This window comes from Camarhynchus parvulus, chromosome 1A (genome assembly GCF_901933205.1).
Source record: "Camarhynchus parvulus chromosome 1A, STF_HiC, whole genome shotgun sequence".
Classification (NCBI taxonomy): Eukaryota; Metazoa; Chordata; class Aves; order Passeriformes; family Thraupidae; genus Camarhynchus; species Camarhynchus parvulus.
In genome coordinates, this window is record NC_044586.1 from 5,894,239 (window position 1) to 5,920,109 (window position 25,871).

Sequence of the window (25,871 nt, forward strand, 5' to 3'; positions counted from 1 at the left end):
GTTCTGCTGTGAGCTAGCAGACACAACTTTTGTGTACTTCTGTTTTTTCGCCTTTTGGTTTTTCATCTGTAAGTTCTGCTGTGTGCTGGGGAGGGAGGGAGGGAGGGAGGGAGGGAAGAGATTGGGATGGCTGCTGTGGCTGCTCAGCCCATGCCAGGAACCTCTTGGTACCCTGGCTGCATCGCCAGCTCCCTGCCCAAGTGAGCTCATGGGGCTCAGCTGGGCTCGCAGAGGCGGCGCAGACACGCCGCGCACACGAGTGTCATGGAAAGTGTAAGAGGGACACTTGTTCCAGGGCTGCCTGGACAATGAGGGACCGGCTGCCAGCCCCTGTGTCGCCCCCAGGCCATGCCAGGGCGGGCGGGATGCCGGCACATGAATAGCGGGTCTGTTCCAGCAGCTGCGCCTTGCCCTGCCCGGCTCAGAGCTCCGGCAGCGCCGAGCGCTCCGCTCCTCCGGCTGCTGGGGACAGACCTGGGGACACACACAGGGATGGCCTCGGACAGGGACAGCGCCAATCCCCACGTGAGTCTGGCTCGGGGAAATATCCACGGGAGGGGAGAGCCCCAGTTTGGGGGAAAGATCCACCGCTTCTATCATTTGCTCCTCAGCTTTGGCAGCGAGTTTCCTTTGAAAACTCAGTTCTGCTTTTTTCCCTCTGTTCCCCTTTGAAGAAAAACCAGTGGCAGGATGTCTGCTGTGTTCTGCCAAGAGCAGTTATGAGCCTTTCTCAAAAAAAATAAGGGTTAGAAGAGGGATATTACTAAAAAGAGATGCTTTTTAGGGAAGGAAGGGCAGAGGAGGAAGAGATTAGCCTTCAGCCCTCAGAAGGAGGCAGCGCAAACTCTACAAGCTGCATAAGTCTGATCTGTCCCTCATCTCACAAAGCCTTTCTCTGTTTGGCACAAAGTACTCTCAATCTGGAGAGGAGAAAAAGAAATAAATACAGCAAACACTGAGGGAGTGAAGAGGCCAAGGTTTCCTATGTATGGTTTACAGAGAAACAAAACTTCTTGGTGAAGCTCTTTCAGTTCTCTGTGTTCCTGCTCTGAGTGTTTGTGTTTTTTAAGAAGGGTGTTTCTTGTGTGCAGCGTGCGTTCTCAGAAAGGGCAACTACCCAAGGGTTGGGAAAAAGGAAAAGAGGAAATGGAACCAGAAGCCCAGATCACAAACACCCATCAAACCTCAGAGGTTCAAGTCCAGATCTGCACTTCAGACAGCTGTGAAGGGAGGAATATGAAGCATTGCCTAGGGCACAGCTTCCAGCTCTGAGTAGGTGGCATAAGAGTCCAGACTTTGCAGCTGATTTTTCTGTCTGAAATGGTCTTAATCATCCTTAGACTTGGCCATGGGGAAGTCCCTCTGGGGTCACAATTTTTTTTCTTTGGCCCATGTCAAAGAAACTAAAATGGTAAGATTTGTGACCCTGGAAATAATCAGGACAATGTTCCCTGACTAGAAAGAAGGACTGAGACTCCCCAAACCTGCAGAATGTATCCCCAGTGAGATGCTAAGTGCAGAGCAGATTTTGAAGACCTGGGAGTAGCTATGCTCAATAAGAGACACAATTAGTGAGCAAGATGCACAGGTAGCTATGACAGTGAAAATATACTTTGTTAAGGCTTTATTAAGGGAGAGATAAATCTTAGTCTTTCCTAGAGCTAGACAATAAGGGGGACAATACAGACATCATTAAGCCAGGAACTGATGGTGAAGAGAGGACAAGAAAATTATGCTAAATAGAAGGTCAAATTAACTCCCTGTATGTTAAATCACTCTACTGAATGGAACGTTTCAGGTCTATAATGAATTTAAAGTCCAGGTATAATAGATGAAAAAAATAATTATTTAAAAAGCTTATAGACTACTGCAAAATTTTTGGTTTAGAGTTTTTCTCTTTCAACCCACCCTTGAGGTTAAGTGAAGAGCCAAAAGTGATCACACCAGCATCCTTGGCCTTTACAATACTCAAATAAGTAAGTCCAGAAGGCCAAAGGTTCCTTGAGTTGCACGACTGAGAAGAACATCCCATCTGTTTCCAGAGCAGGGAGGCGTAGAGTGTGCACCACTACACAACTGCCCCAAAAACAACTGTGCTGCTAAGGTTTCCTTTGTGACACCTCTTGGGAAGCCAGCAGGCAGCACAAAACACAGGTGAATGCACACAGACTCTGGCATGCTCATGACCAGGAAATTCAGAGCTCCAGGAGAGGGAGTGTTACCCACTGGTTTGATAAATAAAACCCCGTAACCAAACGAATCTAGTTTGGTTCAGACTCCAAAGGATGGACCAAGAGCTCCTCTGGTTTCAATCTGCTTTCTGAAAACCCACAAAGAAGCAGAGTTGACCCAGTGAGCATCCAGGCATGAGCTTGGAGCACCAATCATGCGATTAACACATGAATAGTGAGCGCCTTTTCCAAGACTCATTTATCAAGGAACAAAGTAAGTTGTGGGTACAAGGAGTCTCATGCATACCTTTACTATCACATGTAATTTGACTGCAAGCCAACCACTTTATTCTATAAATAAGGGCCTGAGTGAGCCTTCTTTGAGCTCTCCTGACTGCACGGCAGTGATTTCCCCTTGCACTGTGACAACCCTCCAGGCTGCCTCTCAGAGCAGAGACCTTTTACCAGCAGCAGATCTCTGGTAAGTGATTGATACTGCACAGAACCCTGTAGTATGGTAACTTTGATTTGTGCCCTGGTACCTTTGATCTTATCTCAGCGACTGTTGGTTTTTCTTGGTAACTTTTACTTGTGCCTTGGTATTGTTCAAATGATTGCGCTGTATAAGAACAGACTGAAGCTCGCCATCAAACATTTTTACAGCATCATATTAAAACCACTTTCACAAATATCTTTGATGATGATTCTTGAAGTGATCTAAATCCCAAATCATTTGTTCACGATGAATTGGTGTAGTTGGCAGAATCCTGAATCAGGATTCAGGACAATAGCTGAGACAAGCAGAGAGTCCTGTAAATGATGTGACTTGACAAGTGTGAGGTAAGGGGAGAAGTGGTCAGTGGCAGAGATAAAAAAAAAAGTGGTTTTCAGTGGAAAGTACATTTAAAACCCTCTTTTGAGCAGGGAATGCAGAGCAGCTATCTCCTTGGAAGTTTCCAGCTGTGGGTTTAGGAAGATCTCAGGGAATTGCACTGCACACTGTAACTCCTGACTCATTCCTCCTCAAAGAGCTCCTGCATGGAGCAGCAGGAACAGTCATGAAATTACTATGATACAATCCAGAAATAGGAGTTTTTATTTATAGACTGAGGGTCCTGTGTCTGAAGCAGTTGCCAGTACCTCCTGGCATTTCTTACACAACAGGGACAGGCTGGGCAGGTAACTGAAATGAAAACAGTGGACCTTTGTCCTCATGTAGGAGACAGCAGGAAGAGGCAATCAAGATTTAAGAAGGCTCTAAGGAGAACTGATCAGTCCCCCACGTTTTTTGCTCATTCTGAAGCAAGAAGAGGAGCTCAAAAAGCAAAATTGAAAGTGTCTGTAACAGGACTCCCACATCCAGCATGTCATCAGCCTGTGGAATTTGCCATCTCCTGGGGCAGGTTAGGAGGTCAAATATTGGGGCCAGCAAACATAGAAAAGAGGTCGGGAGGTCCAGTAACAATATTTACAGTTATGCAAGCTAAAAAAGGTACCTTCAAATTCCATAAGCCAATAACAGGATAAAAATAAATATTGGAACTTTTAAGTTCCCTACAGGCCCTGGCACAATTGCTGACCAGACTACAAGTGGTAGCTTGCATTAGAGAAATTAGACACCAGCTCCCTGTAAGTGGCACCTATGACTGCTTTTTAACAGCAAGAAGTGTCTCCCATTAATCAACTTTCTCCCTTACTAATATTCCCTTGTTCTGTGTCTTTCCAAGCAGTCTGTTTTCCCATTTTGACTTCTAGGAAGACCAACAAAACCTCAAATGGTGTAGAGAGACATGCAAAAAGGAAATGGTGCTGAAGCAGAAAAAAGGCGCAAGATGTGCAGCCTTACTTGATTTATGCCAGCCAGTCAAGTGCTAAGAAAATAAATAAAACTGGAATGAAAGTATTTTCATTAAAAATATTAATTTACCTATTAAAAGGTAAAACTTTGACATTATTTAATCTGAATTATGCATTTTTCTCCTGAGATGTCTCTATTTGTGGCTTCCAAGTGAAACTTTCACCTTCCTCTATTGAACACCTGTCATTGACAAGAAACCAGGCAGTATCCTGGTGAGGTATAGCAGAGGACATCCTGAGATAGCTGGGATCTGAAAAATACATCTGGGATAGAAACAAAACAATCCAACAAGATCCCATCACCAATTTCCTTTTACCTCAGGACACACAGGTTTATAAATGAGAAATGTGGCTTTGATAGAAACACTGTGACTGAGTTGCCTGTGCTTGTTTATGCTATTGTCCCCCTGACTCCCTCCAACCCTTCCACAGAGATTTGCAGGGGCAAGAAGGGAAGAGGGAGCTATACAGGACAGCTCTTTCCAGCAGCACAAGGCCCATTAAATCTGTCCAGCTGTGTACCTCAGCTGCTGCAGCTCACCATCTGACATCTCAACACAACCCTGTTTCATTGGGGATTGAAGCCAATATCCCAAACTTTGAATGTGGGTGACTGATACAACATCATTCCACCACTCCCAGCACAGCAGCTGATACTAAATGGCTCCATATTTTTATTATATTAACATTTTTATGTTTTCTTGCAGTTACCTTCTGTACAAAGGGGTGTTTAAGGGATGTGTGCTGGATGAAATGTCATCCGTGTTCATACCGCAAAAGAGGTCCTATATTCTATGTTGTGTCTTTCTTTTTATAGTTTCTTACTCTTTGGATTAAAAAAAAAAATTACAATCCTCTGGGATGAGAAGCAGAAGTAATACCTCACCATTTAGGGAATCATTCATACTTCAAAAGTAAAAAGAGTAAACAGCTAAAATAATCATTCTGGAAAACAGGCCCTACACTGAAAATTTTTGGCAGGAGTTGCTTCATGAATACCTTGAATGGAAAATACATCTGTGGAAATAAAGACAGGTTTACAAGTAACTTGCAAGGGAAAAAAAAGATTTAAAGTAATTGCATAGTTTACTTCCAGTGCTTAGTTTTTGACCAGATCTTCAGCAGGCAGACTTTAGAAAGGCAGATAAATAGAGTCAGCTACAGGTCTAACAGTGTGGACTTTTCCAGAATGCCCACAAAACAATAGGAAAGTCCCCCTAACCACAGTAATTCCCATCTCTCACATCCCACTTTCAGTCTAAATCTGAACACACAGAGTGTGCTCACAGCTGGGCTAGACTTCCAGTTTTTTTGGTATTTTGTGGCTTTAACTTGTGCTCCAAGGCTGTGATGTGCTTACAAGTTCCTGGTTTGGGCATGTATTCGCCTGCTTCTGCAGCAGCAGCCAGTTTGCACTCCCTAGTGCTCCAGGACCTCTCTTTGGCCATTCCTGGAATGGTGGCAGTCTCCTGTTGCCTACAAAGAAATGGCCTGCTCCAGGGCACTTCAGTAGTGTTATCTGGGCCCTGTAATTTGGGCTGGAGAGTGAAAATCTGCATTGAGAAAGAGCCTTTCAAACAGAGACCTAAGAGCTGCAGAAAAATCCACTTCTATGGCATTGTGGATCCTTGGACATTGTGTGCAATGCAGTCATCAGGAGGCTGAGGAGCTCATCTCACTGTGTTTGTAACTGAATTAACTCAGTCATTCCAGCCTTTCAAACAGGGTTACACTCCATCACCATTCCTTTGAACTCTGGCAAAGCTGGTGCAGAGAGATAAATTCAAAGGAAACTGGTCACTTTTTGGCAGGGTTAATGTTCTGCTTTGCTGTCCTGCAGTGGTTCCTGGGAGGATCACACACCTGTCCATGACTGGGAGTGCATGGCCATGTACAGACCATAGAATATCTCCTTTCAGTGGCAGCTACCCCCCATTTCAGATCAGTAATCTGGAGGCTCAGGTCTTGGTGTAGCCAAGAGAAGCAGGGAGGGCTCTAACACCAACAATGATTGCTGTCACTAGTGGATGCCACCCAGACTGCAAGATTTCAGGCTGCTCCTTGAGAGCAAAGCCTTTACAGGGCTTGGGCAGAGATTCACTGTGCCCTAGTTAATCAAAAGGCAGGTGTGAAACAGGTTATTAGACTTTGGAGCAAGAGGGAGCCTATGCTTTTCTTCCCCAGCTGCCAGGAGCTGAAAGTGTGTGTAGCACTACCTGTGCTGGTCCCAGAAACCAGCAACACTCACACCAGAACACAGACAAATGTGTCACAACTTGCTGAGGAGAAGAAGCCTAATTCTTGCAATCAGTACTAATTAGTTCTTGGCTCTATTGTCAGATGTGACATTTCCCCTCTTGCCTTTACTTTCCTCCTGCCTGCTCTACCTGGATATGGCCAGATTTCCCACTTGGGGTGAACGTTTGATTAGGCCCTTCCCAAACACAGAGATAATAGTATTTTTCATCTTGGGTTTTAAGGTAACTGGGGAAAATGAGGCACACGTGGAGTTAAATACACCCTTGGAGCATCCTTACAGCAGTGGTTGAGCTGGACCCTCACCCCTCACCTTATGAGGGGCAGTGAAAGAAAAGGAAGACAAATTCTTATCTCATTTGCTTCTCCTGTGTTGTGCTCGCATGTGGAATGTGCTTGGAGATTGTTTCATTGGTTTCTGTTGTGAATGTTTTGACTCAATGGCCAATCAGTGCCAAGCTGTGTCAGGACTCTGGAAAGAGCCACGAGTTTTTCATTATTATCTTTCTAGCCTTCTGTAAGTGTCCTTTTCTGTATTCTTTAGTATAGTATAGTATAGTATAGTATAATATAATATAATATAGTACTATAATGAAACAATAAAATAATATCATATTAATATAAAAGAATAAAACTATCATAAAATAATAAAATAGTCTTCTAAGAACAAAAAATAAAACAATATCATAAAATAATATAAAATAATAAATTAGCCTTCTAAGAACAAAGAATAGAATAAAATAATATAAAATAATAAATTAGCCTTCTAAGAACATGGAGTCAGATGCATCATTCCTTTCCCTGTCTGGGAACCCCACAAATACAAGACAAGTGCACCTTGCAGGTTCGAGTGCACAAGGAGTTTTGGCTGCAGTGAGTAACCATAATCCTGGTTATGGTGGTGGCAGCACAGCTCTCCTGTCTGGCCAGCAGTAAACCACTGAGACATCTTTGTGACTGGGAATCCTCTGCATCATGAAATACCTGTTAAAACAGGTATTAAAATTGAATTTTTCTATCTTTTGTCAAATAGTTGCCCTTCTCACCTTCATTCCAGCCTGTGCCTGAGAGCTGATCCATGCACCTGCTTCTCCCTGTTTGCCCCCAGCTGACACACAGGTACAACATTTTCCCTCATTTACCACAGAAGAAGGAAGTCCAAGTCACCCTTTCTCAGCCCTTTCTGTAAAATCTGTATTATTTTGCTATGCTTCTCTGCTGAGAACCAAAAATGGGCAGCACTTCAGGCATACAATAACCACACACAGAAATGTGAGCTTCTCCAAGCACAAGAAGGGTGAATGGGCATTTTCACTGCCATTTCCCTACGCCTGGCTTGTGGGCCAAGTGTTTATAAAACTGTCTCTGGGGAAAGGCAATACAAGAAGTGAGCTCTACTACTGTAATCTAGACTGCCTCAGGTATGTAAACATGTAACAGAAGCATTTGAACTGGACACCAAAATGATGGAAGGGCCCAAGTGCAGAGGCTGCAAGATCCACATCACCAGTTACCATACACCTTGACACACTCCTTTGAACTAGCCAAGCTATAATTCCTTGTCAAATTACATGAATCAGATATGTGACTCTGTAATTACAGCTGTGAAAACCATTATACACAGGATCTTAGAACTTTCTATCCAAAATAACCCTTAAGCTGCTTGGGTCAAGGTTCAGTGAGTGCTGGAAATTCTGGGGGAATCCTGTTGGCAGATTTAGAGAAACAAGAATGAGAAAATGAGATCATGTTTTGGTTTGTGGCTTGTTCATGCTCTCTTGGTTTTTTTTCGTTAATTTTCCCCTAATATTTATGCATATTTGCAGGAGTTTTCTCTTTTGCAGAATAATATTTTGTGAGATTTAAAAGAAGGCCCAAATTCGCCACAGACCTCGATTATGTGACAAAAAATAGCTGCTCCTACCAATCTAATAAGAGCCAAAGAGTGGCCAACCATTATTCTGTAACCTATGTTTTATTGAAGGAGTATTTCTGCAGAAAATAACACAGAAATACTCTCCCAGGACTTGTGTGAGAACCAAGTTATTCTGTCCCTAGTTTTCCAAGAGTGCTGTGAATATCAATGAATTTAATTTCACAATCTCCACATGGAGCAAGAGGTGTTTTTCTGCCTATTTTACAGCTATTAAGTCAAGGCAGAGATGGTTAAATGAGCACTGATGTACTCAAGGGCACACCAGTAGAAGGTGACAGGAAAGACTGAGCACCTCTGGATGGGCAAATTGCCACAGAGCAGCATTCTTTGGCTTCATCTTTGTTCTCACAGGTTAAATTCTTAATCTCCATCAATTCTTGAAGGAATCATTGGAGATTTTTTCAGTCACCAGAGAACACTGTGTTACTTCACACAGCGTAAAGAAGAGCATTAAGTGAAGCTGTCAATAAGAGACCACACATAATTCCTTCCCCTGCTCAATGTTAACTTCAACAGCCATAGGAAAAAAAATTTGACACACTTTCAAAAGTTCAGGCACACACAGCTGTGTTTGCACCTCTTTCTTGCTGGAACTAGAGTCACTCAACCACACTGGTGTAGGACAAAACCCCAAAGTGAAACAAACTGAAATACATTAAACAGAAATTGTGACTCAGAATGACCATACAAGTTCTTGATGCAACTTTTCAACTTGACCTTTGCACCTCCTTCTGGCTGATTCAAGATGAAATGTTGCTGCATGTCCCTGTGTGATTTCAGGCTGTGGCCACACAGTTTTTGCTGACTGGAGTTGGAGCAGGGAGGTTCATCTTTCCTCATGACCACCATCAATAATTATTGCTGCCTCAATGCAGTGCTCAAAGTAATCACTCTGTCAAGACTGTCTGGGCTAGGAAACCTCCACTGCTGAGTGTCTAAGCTAACCCAGATCATTGTGAAAGAACTTGTCTCAGGAATATGTCTGGACACGGATAGAAATAGCAGCTCCTTTACACAGGCCTTCATCTATCCTACTGCAATGGGATAATTGCTTGAATTCTTGAATATTTCTTCTTATTATAAGAAATATAATTATATTCTTATATTTCTGGTTATGTTAGCTGAAGATCTAGTTGTTCTACGATTATCAGAAGACAACAGCTACACAATCTGGGTTCTCCTTCACTTAGTTGTATAAAATAAGGTGAACAGTTAACAGATACAAATACAATAAAAACTATTCCTACATAACATTGGCACCTGGGTTTTTTCTCATCTTTTGCCCATGGTGACACCTTGACTGGAAATCCACACTGATCAGGGAGACACCCAGCAAAGGATTCATACACTACAAGAAAATTTCCTGCGCTGCTGTTTTGTTTTTAACCAAACCAGATTTGAGCTCCATCCTCACGTGCTGGATTCTTGGGAGTTGACTCTGGCCCAATTCCTTTGCCAGCCCCCATTTTTGGCTCGTGGTTGTGAAAAAGTTGCCGAAGGGAGCTGTGTCAAAGGGCTTTTACTCTGCTCCCAATGGCTCCACGTACAGGCTGAAGGAATCTGAAGCGCTCACGAAATGTGGTTTCCCTGCTGGTGTTTGCTGTTCAGCTGGCTCAGCAGCTCAACCATTTAAAACCATTGTGAGTGGATTTAGCACTTGTGAAATAATGCTGGCCTGTTCAGACCCACAGAGGGATGGGCAAAGTCCTCTGGTACAATAAAAGCCCCTCTCACCTCCTTCTCCTATCTGTGAGGAGCCAGGGTGCAATGGAGTTTGAGGGAGAAAACTATAAAACTACTCACATCCACATGCAGCCACACAGAGATCAGGTGGAAGAGACATGGCCCTACCAAAATATAAGAAGCTAACATGTTCAGAGAAAGGAATCAGCTCAGTATCCCAGAAGCAGAAAATTAAAAAAAAAAAAGAAAAAGAAGAAAAAACCCCACACCAAAACAAATACACCAAAACCTCACTGAGTAAAGTATAGGGAGCAAATCACGAAGGAGAAGGACAAAAAGAGGAGCACAGCCCCAGAAGAGAGCTCCAGCAGGGTGAGTTCCATAAAATCACAGCCTATGATTGCTAGTAAGACAAATAGGGGGAACAGATACAAAAAACAGAGTTCCAGAGGTCTCTGCCCCAGAAACCAGTGAAGATGGAGCACCCCACATCCTCCTAGTCTGAGCCACTGCATACAGCAAGAGGTGTGTTTCATCCCTGAGCTGATCCAATGCCCAATTATTCTGCTGAGACCATAAAAAAAGGAGATAACAGGCACACTGCAGATCTGTATCCTTGTGTAGAGATTTGAACTCAGGACCAGGCTCAGACAAGCAATTCAAGAACAGGTGGCAACAGGTCTTGGTGGCTACTAATTAGGTTGGCTTTTGGTTAGTGATGTGGGGTTGAGGAGCCCTCTGATTCATTCCCAAAGCCCTCTGCACTGCCCTCAGCCATGAGCCTCCAGCTGAGCTCTGAACAGGGCCAGCCTTGCAGGGTTCAGTTTTTTGGGCCATGGCAAGGTGGCGGCTCCCTTGCAGGTCCCTCTCTGGAGGGGGAAGGGGCTCGGGACTCAGCTGTGGGCCACTTTGGGGTGTTTAACACTCAGGTGTTTAGGGCCAAGGTGCATCCCAGAGTGCTTCCTCTTGCCTCACTCACGCAGCACAAACAGGGACATTTTCTCTCCTGTGGGAGCAGCTGACTCAGACACTTGGCCAGAGGAAGGGAAAGGTATCCCTGTCATTACCAACAGCAAAGAATGGCTAAAAAAAAAAAAGATGCATCACTCTGTGGCTGCAAATGATAACAATATATTCCTCTTTATCCTGATCCAAAAGCAATTTTTTTCCTTCCTTTGTTCCCCTCCCTGTGTTTTCCTATCTGATGAGAATTTGTTTCTCAGCTAGGAGCCCAGTCAGTCTGTTATTGCTGTGCCTAAGATCATTTTTACGTTCCTCCCATTTTTTTTGTTTTACATATTATCAAATGACTTATGAAAAGTAAAGTTCAGCCAACCAAACCTCAAAGGAGTTATGCAAGAGCGAGTAACCCTGAGCTTTACCACAAGCCCTGTACATCAAAGAGTCATGTCCATGGATTGATAAATCAGTTCATGGGGTGCATTGTGGGTTTATAGAGATGAAGATATGAAGGCTGGCAGGTGCTGTTCCCAGTGGCTATCCCTAGATCAGAAGACACTGTCTCTAGCCCTGCTCTTGACCTCTCTGAGAACTGAGGGGCAGCAACTCCTCCAGCTGTATCAGTCAATTCCATGCAGATGATACAATTCCGTGCACATGATACACTTGTACCTCGCACACTGACAGAGTGCTGCTCTCTCCTTATCATCTGCTCAGTGGGCGTCACTGTGAGGCTGATTCAGCAGAAATCAGAGCCATTCTTGTGGGAAGTTGGTGTCAGGACCAGCCAAACACACAGGCTGAGAGAAGGCTGTGATTTACTGATCACAATCTTTACATGGAAAGATAAATGAGTTTCAAAGGCCTTCTCCTCTTGGTGTGTCGTGAAGGACGGATGTGACTTCTCTTGGGGGGGCTGTAGATGATACTTTGGGGACCTAAAATTGTGGGTATGATGGATCTGTCAGAGAGCAGCACTCAGTCTGCCTTTTGCCCAAGGCACACACGCTACATACCCAGTCAATGCTGACATGTTGATACCTGTGAGCACAGGGAAATTCACATTCTGTGCTCGAGTGCTGCAGGAGCTGAGGCATTGAGATGATGCAGGGAGGGCAGAGGATGGATTACAAGGTAAAAGGTCTTCAAAAGCCCCAAGAAAATAAAAATTTTGTTGCCAGGGTCAAAACTTGGAAAGAACAACTACAATGATGTCTCTAAATATTAATAAAATCCCCTGTCAGATGGGGATAAATATATATTAAAAGTCACTGGTCATGGTAATCATATTAATGAGTGCAAAAAAGCTTCTTTTGCCCACTTTCTCTGGTCATGCTAGCAGCAGAACCAAACAGAGTATCAGGGTGCCCAAACAGAATACGAGAAGTTGTGAATAAGAAAAAAAGGAGGCAAATTGGCATTCCTTTTTGTTGGGTTTTGTTTAGAGGGTTTTTTTTCAGGAAAAAGAAAAGAAAAAAAGACTAAAGACTGAAGTGAGTGCACAGAAAGGCACCACAAAACCGCAGGACTAGTGCACAACATATTGATAATAAATCTGACTTTCTCCAACAGGGGTGAGCTCTGCTGGGAGAGGCAGAAACCCAGAAGGGAAGGGTGTGATCAGGAGTGAATAAACTACAGGGATAAAAACTCATCAATCATTTCATGCTAGGTGTTGCAAATGTTTCAGTGTGTAACTAAAACTGGGAACTAATGTGAGCCACTTGTCTAAGCCCATGCCAAGTAAGGACCACCACAACTGCCCTTCAAACACACTCATCCAGTGCCCAGTCTGTCCCACATGGTCCAGGATTTTTCTTCCTCCTCCCCAACTCTTTTATCCCTCCTCCAGCATGCTGGAGCTCATTAGGACACAGCTTTTGGCTATCCCCTTACAGGAATCCAGCTTCAGAACACAATGCTTACTGAGTGAACCCCGCTTGAAATCCAGAGCATTTGCTCTCCACCAGTTGGTTGCAAGGGGAAACTACAGGATAAACTCAAGGTACAGCGAGAAAGGAATCATAAGAAACTCCAGCTCCTGCAAAGTTTTGATTTCCCACTCCAAAAACTTAACGTGTTCAGTGAATGTGAATGGTCTTTTCAGAACAAGACTGTGTTTGCAGAATCTGGGCATTCAATTGTCATAGAAATGGTTATTCTTTAATCCCCTCCCACTCCTATTCTGGCTCTGAGGTATTTGCTTCCCCAGTTCAGTCTCCCACTGAGGAAGGCCTCCTTTGCTACACCCTTTTCCAAAGGTCTCTCAAAGCAACATCTACTCAGGAGATCCCTGAAAAACACAATTGTCACTAAGGGGATTTGGGCCTCCCTCTAAATTCTGCCATGCTGCACTATAGCTCCTCATTATAAACTGAGCTCTTAAAGGTTCTTTGTCCCTGCAGGGTTGAAAGTTGCTGACTGAATGTCTGGGTCCAATTTTCCACCAGTCCCCCTTTAACTGGCCATTCTCAGCTATGCAAAGTGCTTGCATAATGCTACAGGATCATTCACACATCAATCTTATTTTACATTTTGAACCTGCTTTGCAAAGGGGTTAATGAGAAAACAGAACACAACCTGAATAACAAATCACCAGAAAAACCCACCATCCTAATCCTTTAATACAGAGCCAGAACAGCAGTTACTCTTACAGAGGGAAGAGGATGGACACTTTTCTAATCTGGGAATGTAATTCCCAGGGACAGTGTATGAGAAAACAGCAGTAATCTACAGAACACCCAGGAACAGTTGTTGAAAGATTCCCGGGGTGTTACTTTTGGCAGGACATCAGGTTCCAATAAAACCCACTGAAAACACTAGCCTAACAACAACAACAATAATAATATTTTACACAGATGAAGAGCCTTCTATCTAAGGCTTGCTGCAAATGATGAATGAGCTTCTTGAGGAGAGGTGAATAAAATTGTTGCTCCACAGATATTGCCGCTGCTTTGGTGGTGTGGAAAAGAGGTTATTGTGTGCAGACTTCAGAGGGCACACAGGAAAGAGTTAACATGTATAGGCAAGCTTGGCAGCATTCTTTGTGGTGAACTTACAGGGATATTGTATTGTATTTTTTAATGTTTTCAGTCAATCCACTGGTGGCATTCCACATACACAGCCCGAGCACCTGTACACCAATCGTGTAACCAATGATTACTTTGTGCAAATACACAGAGCACTCGCTGAGTTCATTCGCAGCTACTTCACTCTGATGTGAAATTCTATGTATCCTGCTCCAATTCCTTCTTAGCATGCTCTTGTATGTTTTCTGAGACTAGTCTGGACTTGAAATCTGTATATAGCCATATATAAAACCATGTATGAAAAATTATGGACCAGAAGTGAGAGATTGGTGTAAGCTGCATGTGAGCTGCCAGAAGTTTTGGATTCAAAACTTTGCGCTGTGAGCCATTCCACAGTGTGGCTACCTTTCACAAAACCTGAAATTCTGCATCACTCTGGGTCACATATCAATCTCAGCCCATATTTCATATGCCATACTGTAAAGATGTTGCTTGTGGCTTCTACTGCACCGTGAACAGTTTTTGTGGCTGAATTGGATTGCAAACGACTTTTTGGCACAAACACATCATCAAACGTTGCTGCCCTGACCTTACCTAAGTGACAACATATATTGAGATAAATGCTTCCTTCCCTCAGGGTTTCTCAGTTCATATTTTCACATGAGGATTACAACTTGCTCTTTGTAGCCACTTTCAGAGTCAACAACGCTCTTATTTCCCAGCACAGCACTCTCCTCAGACAGCAAAAGCTGTTGAGTACTCATTGTTTGTGCCTGGAGTACAGAGACCCCGGAATTTCTACTCACTGCTTACACGAAGGAAATGGTGAGAAGCAAGTCATGTTTCCTCTGTGTCATAAGGGTAACAATAGCAACGAAGGTTTTGTCAAGACAGCCCCAGTTTCAGCAGTGACTAACGAGCAGAGAGATTAGATACAGGGGTGATCTAACAGCCTGCTGCTCCCAAAAGGGGGAAGCCCTGCTCCACTTCAGCCTCTGACCCTTTGCTCCCTCCTAATCTCCTGCTCCCAGACTCATCCCACCTTGCCCTTGTGGTGGAATTTGCCAAACCCATTCACAGACAATTCAGTTCACTAAAGTTGGAGAAAATGGTCTCTTTTAAATTTTTTTTTTTAATTTTTTTTGTTGATTTCTTTTAATTTAGTTTAGCTTATTGAGCTGGATTGGCTCAGAACAGAGTCTTAGGAAAGCAAAAGTGCAAGAGAGCACAAGGCTCACGGCAGGAACATTTGCTGTGGACTTTAAGATCATCATAGCTACAAGGTGGAACCCTCAGAGTTGAACAGAAGATACTCTGTGGCTGCTAGTTTCACTTTTTTTCTTATTGCTAACCATAGCTACTTTCTGAGATAATTCAGCCAAGTCAGGAAGCAGATCAACAGAATAATTGGTGTAATTCAGAAGTTGTATTCAGCTACAAATGAAGAAGAAAGGATAATTCTGGCCTCTTGGAGGTGTATTATACAATACCACAAAAGAATGAAGAGGGGAAATTGGAATTGATGACACATAACTGGCTTAGCCTTTATGGGTTGAACACAGCATGATGGCAAGGTATCACAGCCTCTAGGAGCTGTGTAATGCTTTACTCACTATCAGATATACCCACATGGCTTCCCTGTGGCCTGAAACAGCATCCATCACTGAGCTAAAATACAGAGAAGCTCCCCAAGAGCCACTGCAGCATTCAAGTCCATTTTCTCTGTCCAGCTTTGCTTGCCCTACACCTGGTCAGAATCCTTAAAGGATTTTCAACACCAGCATTACTGGAGTGGTTTTGCCTCCCTACCAGTGCACATGCAGCTGTTTCTTTCAGCACTCAGTTCCCCTACAGAGGTGACAGATGTGCCACTGCTGTTGTTAGAGACAGGTCAAAAGTTTACAAACTGGTCTTGAAAGTAAAATTCTGAGAAAGTGAACCGCTCCCATCTTCCCAGATTCTGCTTTTGAGCAGCGCTATAGTTATGGGCTGGCATTAGAGAGATTTCTGTGGTGTTAAAAGAATGTTTTGGAATTTCTTGTCCAGCTATCTGCCCTCAAAAGTCAGCAGATGACTCGCCAGCATTCACCTCGATTTGTTACTGAGCTAAAACTTTTATCCCCTCAGCTTCTTGTCAAAGTTCCACTCTGTATCTTTTCAGAAGCAGATCCTGTTCTAAAGCAAAAGAACAAACAACGTGGGAAGCAACTCAGAATTCAAGTTTCCAAAAGCTCTTGTGCTGAATTCCCCCGAGCTCATGTGCCTGTATTCCTGGAGGCATTTGCACACATAAATCACAGCTTGCTTACATCTGGCACACGCAGGGAGCACACTGCTTGCTTCACATGTGCTGCTGCTGCCTGCAGGCTGCTCTGCAGATAAGTTTGGAGAAGTTCCTCTGCAATCAGGAGACACAAAACCTGACTATTTTGCTGATATTCTTTATGCATCAGGCTCACTGCTGCCTGCCACTTCCTGATGAAGTTTCTTCAGCCTTGCACCCATGGGATTATCAAAAGAGGTGCTTTTCATCCTTGGCAAGTAAAAAAGATATTTCCACCTCCCAGGTGTTATTTGTCTACCTCACTGTACCTGTAAGTGATCACAATTTGACCAAGCTTCAATTTCAGGAAAAGCAGCTGTCTAAAGCAACAAATACCATCTTACCCAGACCACCCCATCCTGCCCAGGCTGGAGAGTTCACTGCAGTCCCACAGAAGCAGCTCACTAATTTGCTTGCATATTCAGCCCCAAACAGAAAAGATATGGCTAGAGAATTTCAAACTAAAAATACCAATCTTGTGCCATACCTAGGTTATTTTGCCACCTTGTACCAGGGTAAGTGCACATCAAGTGAATTTTTCAGAGTGGTTTGTGAAAATTCCTTCGTAGTACAACATTGATCATATCTCTCTCAACTGTAATTTTTTTTGCCCTGCAAGTGGGTCAGGTTCCTACTGGGTCCCAAACAACAGCTTTTGAGAAAGGAATATTTTTGAGAAAGGAATATTACTCTTAACCTGGAAATTTACAACCTGGTCAGAACTGCTTTGAGTTATGCAAGTCCAGATCTGTACTCCTTTCATAACTGCCTACCATGGTAACAAAGAGGGAAGTGCCATGTCTGGTCCCTCAAGCTCTGTACTGGTGCCAAAGATAACCAGTTATACTGGCATAATTAATTTTGATGCATTAATAGCCCAACAGTTTTTGTCTTTACCAGCTAGAATATTTGCCAGCAGGATTTGGCAAACATAATCTAACAAAGATTTTTCCTCTCTTAAGAGGGAGAACAATCCCTGATTTTAAAGAAGGGGAGAGGAATCCTCATTTAGGGATTAATCATCACTTCATAACTCCTGCAAAATTCACACTCCAGGCTCTGATTTAGTTATAACACAATTGCTCTAGCTTACTAATTAAGAATAACAAGGGTATTAGCCTTTCTTCTTTCAGGTTTTTAAATTGCTGATTTAAAACTTCTCTCCATGTGAGAAGCATTGCTAAATATCTGCAGTGTAAAACAGCAAGGACATTTGCATCCCCAGCCAAACCCACAGGGGTGGAAAAGAAAGGCAGGATTTACATTCAGTGCCTCTGCCTATAACCTGGAGGACATCTGGAACTCTTCAACCTCCACTCTATGACAAAGGGACTTCTCTCCTGAGGGTGCAAAGAAGATGCATACTTTGACTCTATTTGTTGTCACTGAGAGGGCTTGAGCTTGAAATTATAAATTCCTTCCTATGACTTTTATATGAGACAAAGCAAGAAGTACTCCAGAGACACATGAAGCTGACACTTGCACAGCCTTTCTTGCTCCTTCGCTCCTTCCTAACAGCTATCCAGCTTTTCAGCCCATGCAGGTGTTCCCAACTATCTATTTATTATTTACTCCATTATTATGGAGGCATACTCCATTTATTGTGAATGGAAATGAAATAAAAATTATTTCTCCATCTTACTTAAGAGAGGGAAAAAAACCAAACTCACCTTCCCTTTCTAATTCTAAAGCAGATTTCAATGAGTCCCACTGTGTTATCAGGACTGATAAGGCCACTCTTATGGTAGGAAGGAGGTGATTTACAAGGGTCAGTCTGCCACATCTGCTGGATATTAGTCCAGGCCTTTACCAGAGCACTTTGATAGTGCTGCTGAATGGCAGAGTGATAACTCATCTCAGCCTGATTAAGGCAACATTTCTTCTAATAACTTGTTATTAAGACATATGTGATTAACTTTGACTTCAGCACTCTGTAGGGATTTATTATTTCCCTGACTCTTTTGAGCCTGGTTTGCTAGCAGGGTTGAATGATGAAATTTGATGCCAACTTTGATTAGGTTGCATCAATAGCTTTTTTCCCCCCCAAAAAAGCTCTCTCTTTGTTTACTCCTTTATGCTACCAAGACTTGCCAATCTCTTTGTACCTGCAGAATTTCTTTCTAATAATAACAATAATAATAATAAAAAACCAGGAGCACACAAGATTGCTTGCTGTGCCAAGGCAACGCTCCCAAGAACACATGGCAACATGGAAAACACGCAGAGATGTGAGCCAGAGGAGATGGATGAGATGGATGATAAGCCTGGAGGCAGAGGCAGAATGAAGCATGGGCACAGGGAGCTCAGGAGCAGGGGCAGGCCTGGGGGCAGCCATTAGGCAAATCAGGCACATTCAACCACGTCCCCATCATGAGGGGTTCCACAGGGAGCCACGTGAGCTTTTTCTGATTGACCTTGATGAAGGGATGCTGGCAGTAGATGGTTAAACCATTTCAGCTGGGGCATCCCCAAGACACAGTAAACATTCCCACTGGAATGATCTGCTCCTCCCGGCTCCTCGGTGTCGAGACGCAGCAGGACGCTGACTGAAAATCATTCTGAAAATGATTGTGGTACGTGGGGTCCTGGGGGGACATGGTGGGGGAGCAGCAGCTGCTTTACTCCTCAGCAACTTCCAAACACACCTGGAGGGCTTGCATGTTGCCCTTCCTCCTGCCACAGTAGCAGAAATGGTTTGGGAGGGTCTTTGGCATGGAAAGAAGAGAATACAATGAAAACTGTTTGTGCTGGACACTACTTTTAGATTTCATTGTGGTCTTTCCATGGGAGCCTGGATTCCCAAAGGAAAAGAATTGCCAGCAAGGTCCTTTCTGTGCGTTTTTCCAGGTAGCTGCAATAATTTCCTTCATGTGGGGATGTCATTTCCATAAGGCAAGGCTTTCTCAGTTAGCTCAAGAATATATTCCTGATAGTGCAAAGCTGCAAGCTGCCCAGAAACACAGGCAAGTCCAAATGAGGCTGCTTGTTCATTTAACTGTCGAGTATATAGCTGAGCTAAGAAGTGCTTTTTCCCTTTCCCCCTCCATCTCTAGGTGTACTCAAGGGATTAAATGCATTTTGAAAAGTACTCATGCTCTGTTTGCAGCAGTAGCCATCTCTTACCCCAGCTGGAAAAGCTGAGATCCACTGCAGGGATTTTGCTAACATTCCAGTGACCTGACCATCCACAGGGACAGGGTATTTTTGATAGGAAGCCCTTAATTCTTCATTCTGTAGACCCAGCTGGTCCACAGAGGCTGACATCATTTGACCACAAAATACAATGCTAGCCACCAAGCTTTTTGCCAAAATAGAATTTGATAGCTCAACACATTAAAATTTCTTTTGGAATCAGTGTCCACTATATATGCTATTATTCACCAGTGGCATGCATTCAATGTCTCTATGCGATCACCCAACAGTCTTTTTTTTGTGGATATATTTGCCAAGATGAAAAACAAAGAAAAATTTAAACCATTTTCAATGTGTTTCCAACTGTTGGACTAAGTTTTCTAAACCACATTGTTGAGTTGTGATCTAAATTAATGAATATTCTCCTTAGCAGCTGCTATTCCAACAGTTAGTCTCCATTTTTTTCTTTTTTGACTATGATCTGTAAACCATTAAACATGAATATTATCAGGTGGGGCTACACATCTGGGTTCATTACAGAGCAGGTCATAGGGGAAGTTGCTTCTCCCCCTGTAGTCTGGAATGATTTTATAATCTTTTTTGGAATGAAAATTTCTCTTTAAACAAAAAACAAAGGTCCATCTTTCCAAATATATGCTGGTGTTGCGTTGCCAGTTTGACAACTGTGACATACGGACATTTCACAGGAAATTTGGAGGGTTTTGGGTTTGTATTTTTTTTCCCCTTAGGCAGCTCAGGGTCCTGAAAGAGCTGTTGATGAAATATTGAACAAGTGTTGTTAACATCTACTTCCAGCAATATAACAGCTCAGCTATAAATTTTAGTCAGAATAAAATCTTGATACGGAATAGCTTCCCCCTGGAAAACGTTCTAATGAATCTTTTTGAAACTGTGCTGAGAATACCAAAATTTGTGAAAATTTTCCATCTAAATCTTTCAGAATGAAACATTTAATCTTTTCACTTTGAAATAGCTCTTCATTTTGTATGTGATTGACCTGGCATTTTACATTACAAAACATTTAAAATATTTTTGGAGTAGTTGAAACATTTTCTCTCAACACAATATAGGATATTTTTCCCCTTGAACTTTTCTTTCCCAGACAATTTTGAAGCATTTAGCACCATCCTTCCAGATGAGAGTGAAGTAAAGAGAATGTAAGCAAGGAATGAGTGCATGTTACCCTCTCTCCTCTGGATCTGAGCCACACAAGCTCTGGATTCAGCTTTCTGCTGAAAAGCTTGGCTGCTCACCCCAGGCTGCAGGGACTTGCAGGATCAGCTTTGGACATTCTCTGGTTAAGGCTCCAGTGTCAGGACATTGGCTCCCACAACAGAATCCACACTCCCTGGATTCTGCAATTCTAGTGCTCTAAGAACCACTGGGTGTGTGGTCTCAATAAACACAGAGCAAATTCCAAACTCTGCAGCAAGATATCTTGAACAAACACTTTGTGCCTATAATGCACTGATTAATAAAATAGAGGAGTTCAGGCTTCATGGGGCCGTTGTGTGGACGGACTGAGATTTTCTGCTTAAAACATTTCCCTTTCTTGATCTTGAGAAACAGAGGAAGATCTAAACACAGTTATCTGCTATGTAATTATTGATTATATGTAATTGTTGAGATGCAAGCTATTTCCAGATGAACAGAACAATTTTAACTACACTACAAGAAATTCAGTGATGGTTGCTAGAGCATGCAATTGAGGTTGTTACAGGTAAACACCAGCAAGGGTTGGGTATTTTCCAGGTAAAACCAGCTGCTAGCCACACTGTTCCAGCACATAGTCATGCTCAGCCCCTTTCTAACCTGTTATCAAAAGGATTACCTCTTCAAAGAATCATAGGATGGATAGAGTTGGAACCTCCCCTGCCATGGGCAGGGATTTATTCCACTTTTATCCAGCCTGGCCTTGAACATTCCCAGGGATAGGGAGTCTACAAACCCTCTGGGCAACCTGTTCCAGTGCCTCACCACTCCTACAGTAAAGAATTTCTCCCTAATTTCTACTGCAAACCTGCCCTCCTTCAAGTTAAACCCTTCCCCCTTGTCCTACCCCTGCATGCCCTTGCAAAATGTCCTTCTCCCACTCTCTCATGGGCCCCCTTTTAGGTGCAGGAAGGTGCCCCAAGGCTTACCCAGACTCCTCTCCAGGCTGAACGACCCCAAATTTCTCAAATGTTTGCATAGGAGAGGAGCTCCAGCCCTGTGGTCAACTCAGTGGGCTCCTCTGGACTTGTTCCATCAGGTCCACACCTTCCTTGAGCTGGGCCTAGTGCTCCAGGTGGGCTCTCCCAGGAGCACTGGGCACTGCTTCACCTGGCTGCAATGCACAAGGGTGGAGCAGAGGATTGTTCTAGCCCAGGATTTGACTCAGACAGTGACCATGCCCCTGCCACTGTGTTTTTGTGTTGCTCCCAGTAGATGTTTGGCAGGGCAAGCTGAGCTGCAGCGCAGCAGGCAGATGAGCGCTGGGGAAGGAACCATGAGAGGAAAAGGCAAATCCAGCAGATCCTTCAGGTGGTTCAGTACCCATCCACCTTGCCATGCAGGTGCTGCAGTGTGAGCACAGCTCCACAGCCCTTTCAAGGGACATAAACCTCATGAAGTTTTGCATAATCCTGCTCACCCACCATTTCCATCTTTGGGATTTCATTGTAGCCAGGTGAATCCCTTCAACAAAAGAAACTTTTGATGTCAGGACACAACCAGATAGGAATGATGCACTGCCTTTACTGTCTATTTAACTCTACAATTTATTGCCTTTTAAAGCCATGCTAGATTATTTATGGAGAGGAAACTAATAAAAGATACAGATATATGGCAGAGATTTTAGAATGTTCTCTGGCAGGAAGCTACACAAAAGCAGAATAGTCACTGCAGGGGAAAATACAGCTTCTCTAAAAAAATAAATATCCAGTACTAAGAGAAATGCACTTTTGTCATCATCACATGGTAAGGTCCTTATAAACACCCTTGATTTTGGAATCTCTTAAATTTACACTTTCTAGCATCAATATCCTGATTCCACAGATCTGTTTGAATAAAGAGGACAAATGATTAGTTGATTAAACTGAAAAACTGACAAAATCCAAATTCACCTGCAGTGAAATAGATGAGTAGAATTACTGCTATATCAGCAGCAAAGCTGACTCAAGTTTACCAGTGTACAGCAATACATTTCAAAAGTTTAGGAAGAGAAACAGATACTCAGGAGTCCTTGGGGATCACTGAATTATTCAGTGTTGCCTTCTGAGTAAGGCTGATGCTGCACCACTTGGCTGCTTCTGTACCAAATCCAGTAACTGCTATTTGACTGGAGCAAAAGAAGGTGATGCATCTTGATTTAAAGATTTCAAGAGGCGGAGAATTTTCCCACTCTCTTGTCAAGTTATCTCCCTGTCTTCATTTTCAATTTAAACTTAACCACAATTCAGCTTCCTGTTAAAGGGAGGTTTGTATGCATTCTCCAGCAATATTTAAAAGTTGCTTTAGTACCTCATACTAATTAAGTCGGAATTAATATTTCTTTTAAGTAGGACAGCTGCATCTCTTTCAGTTTCCAATGCAAGATATTTTATATCTTCATAATTTGTATGGTTTTTTTCTGTGCAGACTCTAGATTTTATAGGTTTCTCAGCTGTGAGCAAGTTTCTCATGTCATTGTGATATTAAACAAATTTATCTCACAAACACAGCTCTGCTCCTGTCATCACTGCAGAACTTCCATGTCCCACAGCAAGCTCACGCTCAGTGCTGCTTCCATTAGGATCCTTAAATGCATTTCTGAAACTGCCTTCCAGTTGGATGGTTCTTAATGCTCATAAGCTGTATTTCATTTGTATTGTACCTGGAAATCATTAGAAAGACTAGATATGAAAAATAATTTTTCATATCTAGTTAGACTAGATATAAAAAATAGTTAGAAAAATAGTAACCTTTATTATTTCATGCCATATCAATGCAAACTGGCCTGGCAAAATCACCTGGCATATGGCCATGTTGATTAGAATCAAGTTACTTGTTCATACTGGCTCAACTGAGGCTGGTTTCACTTTGTGACACACAAAGTTAAATGATCCCCTCTTGCCTTCCTTATCTACACAAATAAATGTGAACAGATTTTTGTTAAATAGCATTAATTTCACTTGCTCCCTTAGCCATATTTGGAGCCTCATGGCCTCTGGCACAGGCTGCCTCTCACATACTCTATTCTCCAGGCCTGCAAGGGTCTTTTATAACACTTATTTCAAGTCAGCTTTGGGCACAAAAATGACACAGACAAAAATGCTGAGCTGCCTCAGCAGCAGTCAACACCTTTGGATGGCTCCAGCTCTAGCACAACATCTGTGCCAAAGCACCAACTAATTCTGGGCACCAGAGCACATCACTGGGGCTCATTAAAGGCTGCAAAGGGCAATAAATCTGATAGGGTATCATGTAACACAATCAATATTTTCAAATAAGATTCTCTAAAACAAACACAAAAAACCAATGCACAAAAAGGCAAAGCTCACTTTACCCTGGGCACAATATTGTCTATTCCCTTTCCTGCTCTGCTAGTTGAGTCCCATGTCAAACTTTCTCATTACTTGCCCTCTGCCATCAAAGAAGCTGAAGCAGGGTTACTGAGGTCATCTTGTTTTGCCTCTCTTTGTGGTAACTCTTCTCTAGACTCAAAAGTTTGCTTATTGCAAAAAAGACTTATTAAAAATTAGCAAGAGAAAGCTGTGCACCTCACACAGCTCTTTTGCTTATCTGGTGCTGTTTAGGCATGCTGGGGTTTATTTTTTTATTCTTTATGGCTGCTGGTTTTCATCTTTCATGGCCATTTGTGAGGGCTGGAAAGTGTTTCTGCATTCCCTGTGATGCTGGATTGCATCATCCCAATTCTCTTTAAACACAAAAGGGAACTACTGAATATTTCTGCTGTTCCTGAATCACTGAGACTTTCACCATCTTCTGCTAAGCAAGTGAGCCATACAATTGTTAGAAATTATTTTATTGCTGTTACCCTTTAAAATGCCTTACTGTCCGTAGGCTGCAAGGTAGAGGTTTCTTTTGCTCCCTTTCAAGTCTTTCCCTTCTTTACATTTCCACAGGCTCTAATTTACATTAATTGCTGCCTCCTTCCTCTTTCTTCTCCTCTTCCCCATTTATCTGATATATTTTTAATAGCTGCCTCTGCTTCCTCACTTAAAAAGGAGGTGCCACTAACCAAAGATGTCCTTGCTCATGATTATGAAATTGTGGTTTTTAGTCATCTAGTAAAGTTTCCTAGAGTAATTTCCAGTTTTCATTCACATTTTCCTGTGTAGATCTCGCAACTTCTGTCCAAGCTTCTCTTCCCAAAACACATCCATTCATCATTTTCTTGGTTGCTTTGCAAAATAGGCCATGGGGAACATCACACACAAGACTGGGCAGAGATACAGAAAACAGATTACAAAGTAAATATTGTGTCTTTCCTTAGACAAGGTAGACGATAGAAACTTCTTCATTTCACATTCTAACATGAAAAATGAGATTATTTTCAATGTCTCTTCAGAATATGCCGGACTAGGGTTCAGGTCCTGTTCTCATTTAGTCTAATTACAGAGTCATTACCAGGAATTACTAAGCTTGCACAGGCAGTCTCTTTTCTAGGAATGAACCAGCCCTACTCAGCCTGAAAATTATTGGAAATATGTTTTAGGCATTATTACCAAAGAAAAGAGAGGCTACTGGGAAAATGAGATTAAAAAGTCTGGAAGTTTTAATAAGCACTAAAATACCAACTACTTACTTACTGATTCCTATTAAACTTTTCAGAACCTTGTGCTTTATTAACAGCAGTGATAACTAAACGTGCTGTTAGCCCAGCTGTTTTGCTCTTGGGAGTCCAGATTTTTAGGAGCACCTTGGTGAAAGATGGAAAATGTGTAGTGTGCCCTAAAAAACCGAGAGCAGATGAATGGAGTTGCCTCATCCATGCTCCTCCTTCCTGTTGCATGCTGTGTTTGAGAATGACAAGGAAGCAAAGGGCAAGTGGACGTGATGATGATGCAGTTCACCAGAACTGAAAGTGCTAATGATTATGAAATTAAGAGGCCTGATTGCAACTGAGCACTGATTAAGAAAAAATGTGGTAGGAATGTAAAGCTATTTCTTGGTAGATTTTTTTGGTTGTTGTTTCTTTTTTGTTGTTTTTAGTTTTGGGCAAATATGGTAACACACAACAAAAGAAGCATCCAGCTTTGCATAAGCAGAGCTCCTAAAGAGCTTCTCTGGTTTTATTTTATGGGTGGTGGGGATTTTTTGTTTGGTTATTTCTTTCCCCATCTTTTTCCTCCCTAAATGAAGTTGACTGCAATAGCATGAAGGGAGAGGAAGAAAGGAAGAGAACTTTTGGGAAGTCTACCTAATAAACATTATAGAGACTTTGCTCCAACATTACAGCTATTTACTTGATTTTAATGCTGCTATTTGTGGGGAAATAAAATAGTACACAAACCAGGTGA

At 42.6% G+C, this 25,871-nt stretch overlaps 1 protein-coding gene across 1 annotated transcript in view; it reads left to right on the forward strand.

Moving 5' to 3' along the window:
- The first annotated feature begins 439 nt into the window (after positions 1 to 439).
- The window catches only part of NINJ2 (ninjurin 2), a 43,812-nt gene continuing 18,380 nt past the window's right edge, over positions 440 to 25,871 (forward strand). The window contains exon 1 of the mRNA XM_030960424.1: positions 440 to 525. Within this exon, the coding sequence (XP_030816284.1) occupies positions 493 to 525 (33 nt within the window). The 5' untranslated portion in view covers positions 440 to 492. The remainder of the gene's footprint in view (positions 526 to 25,871) is intronic.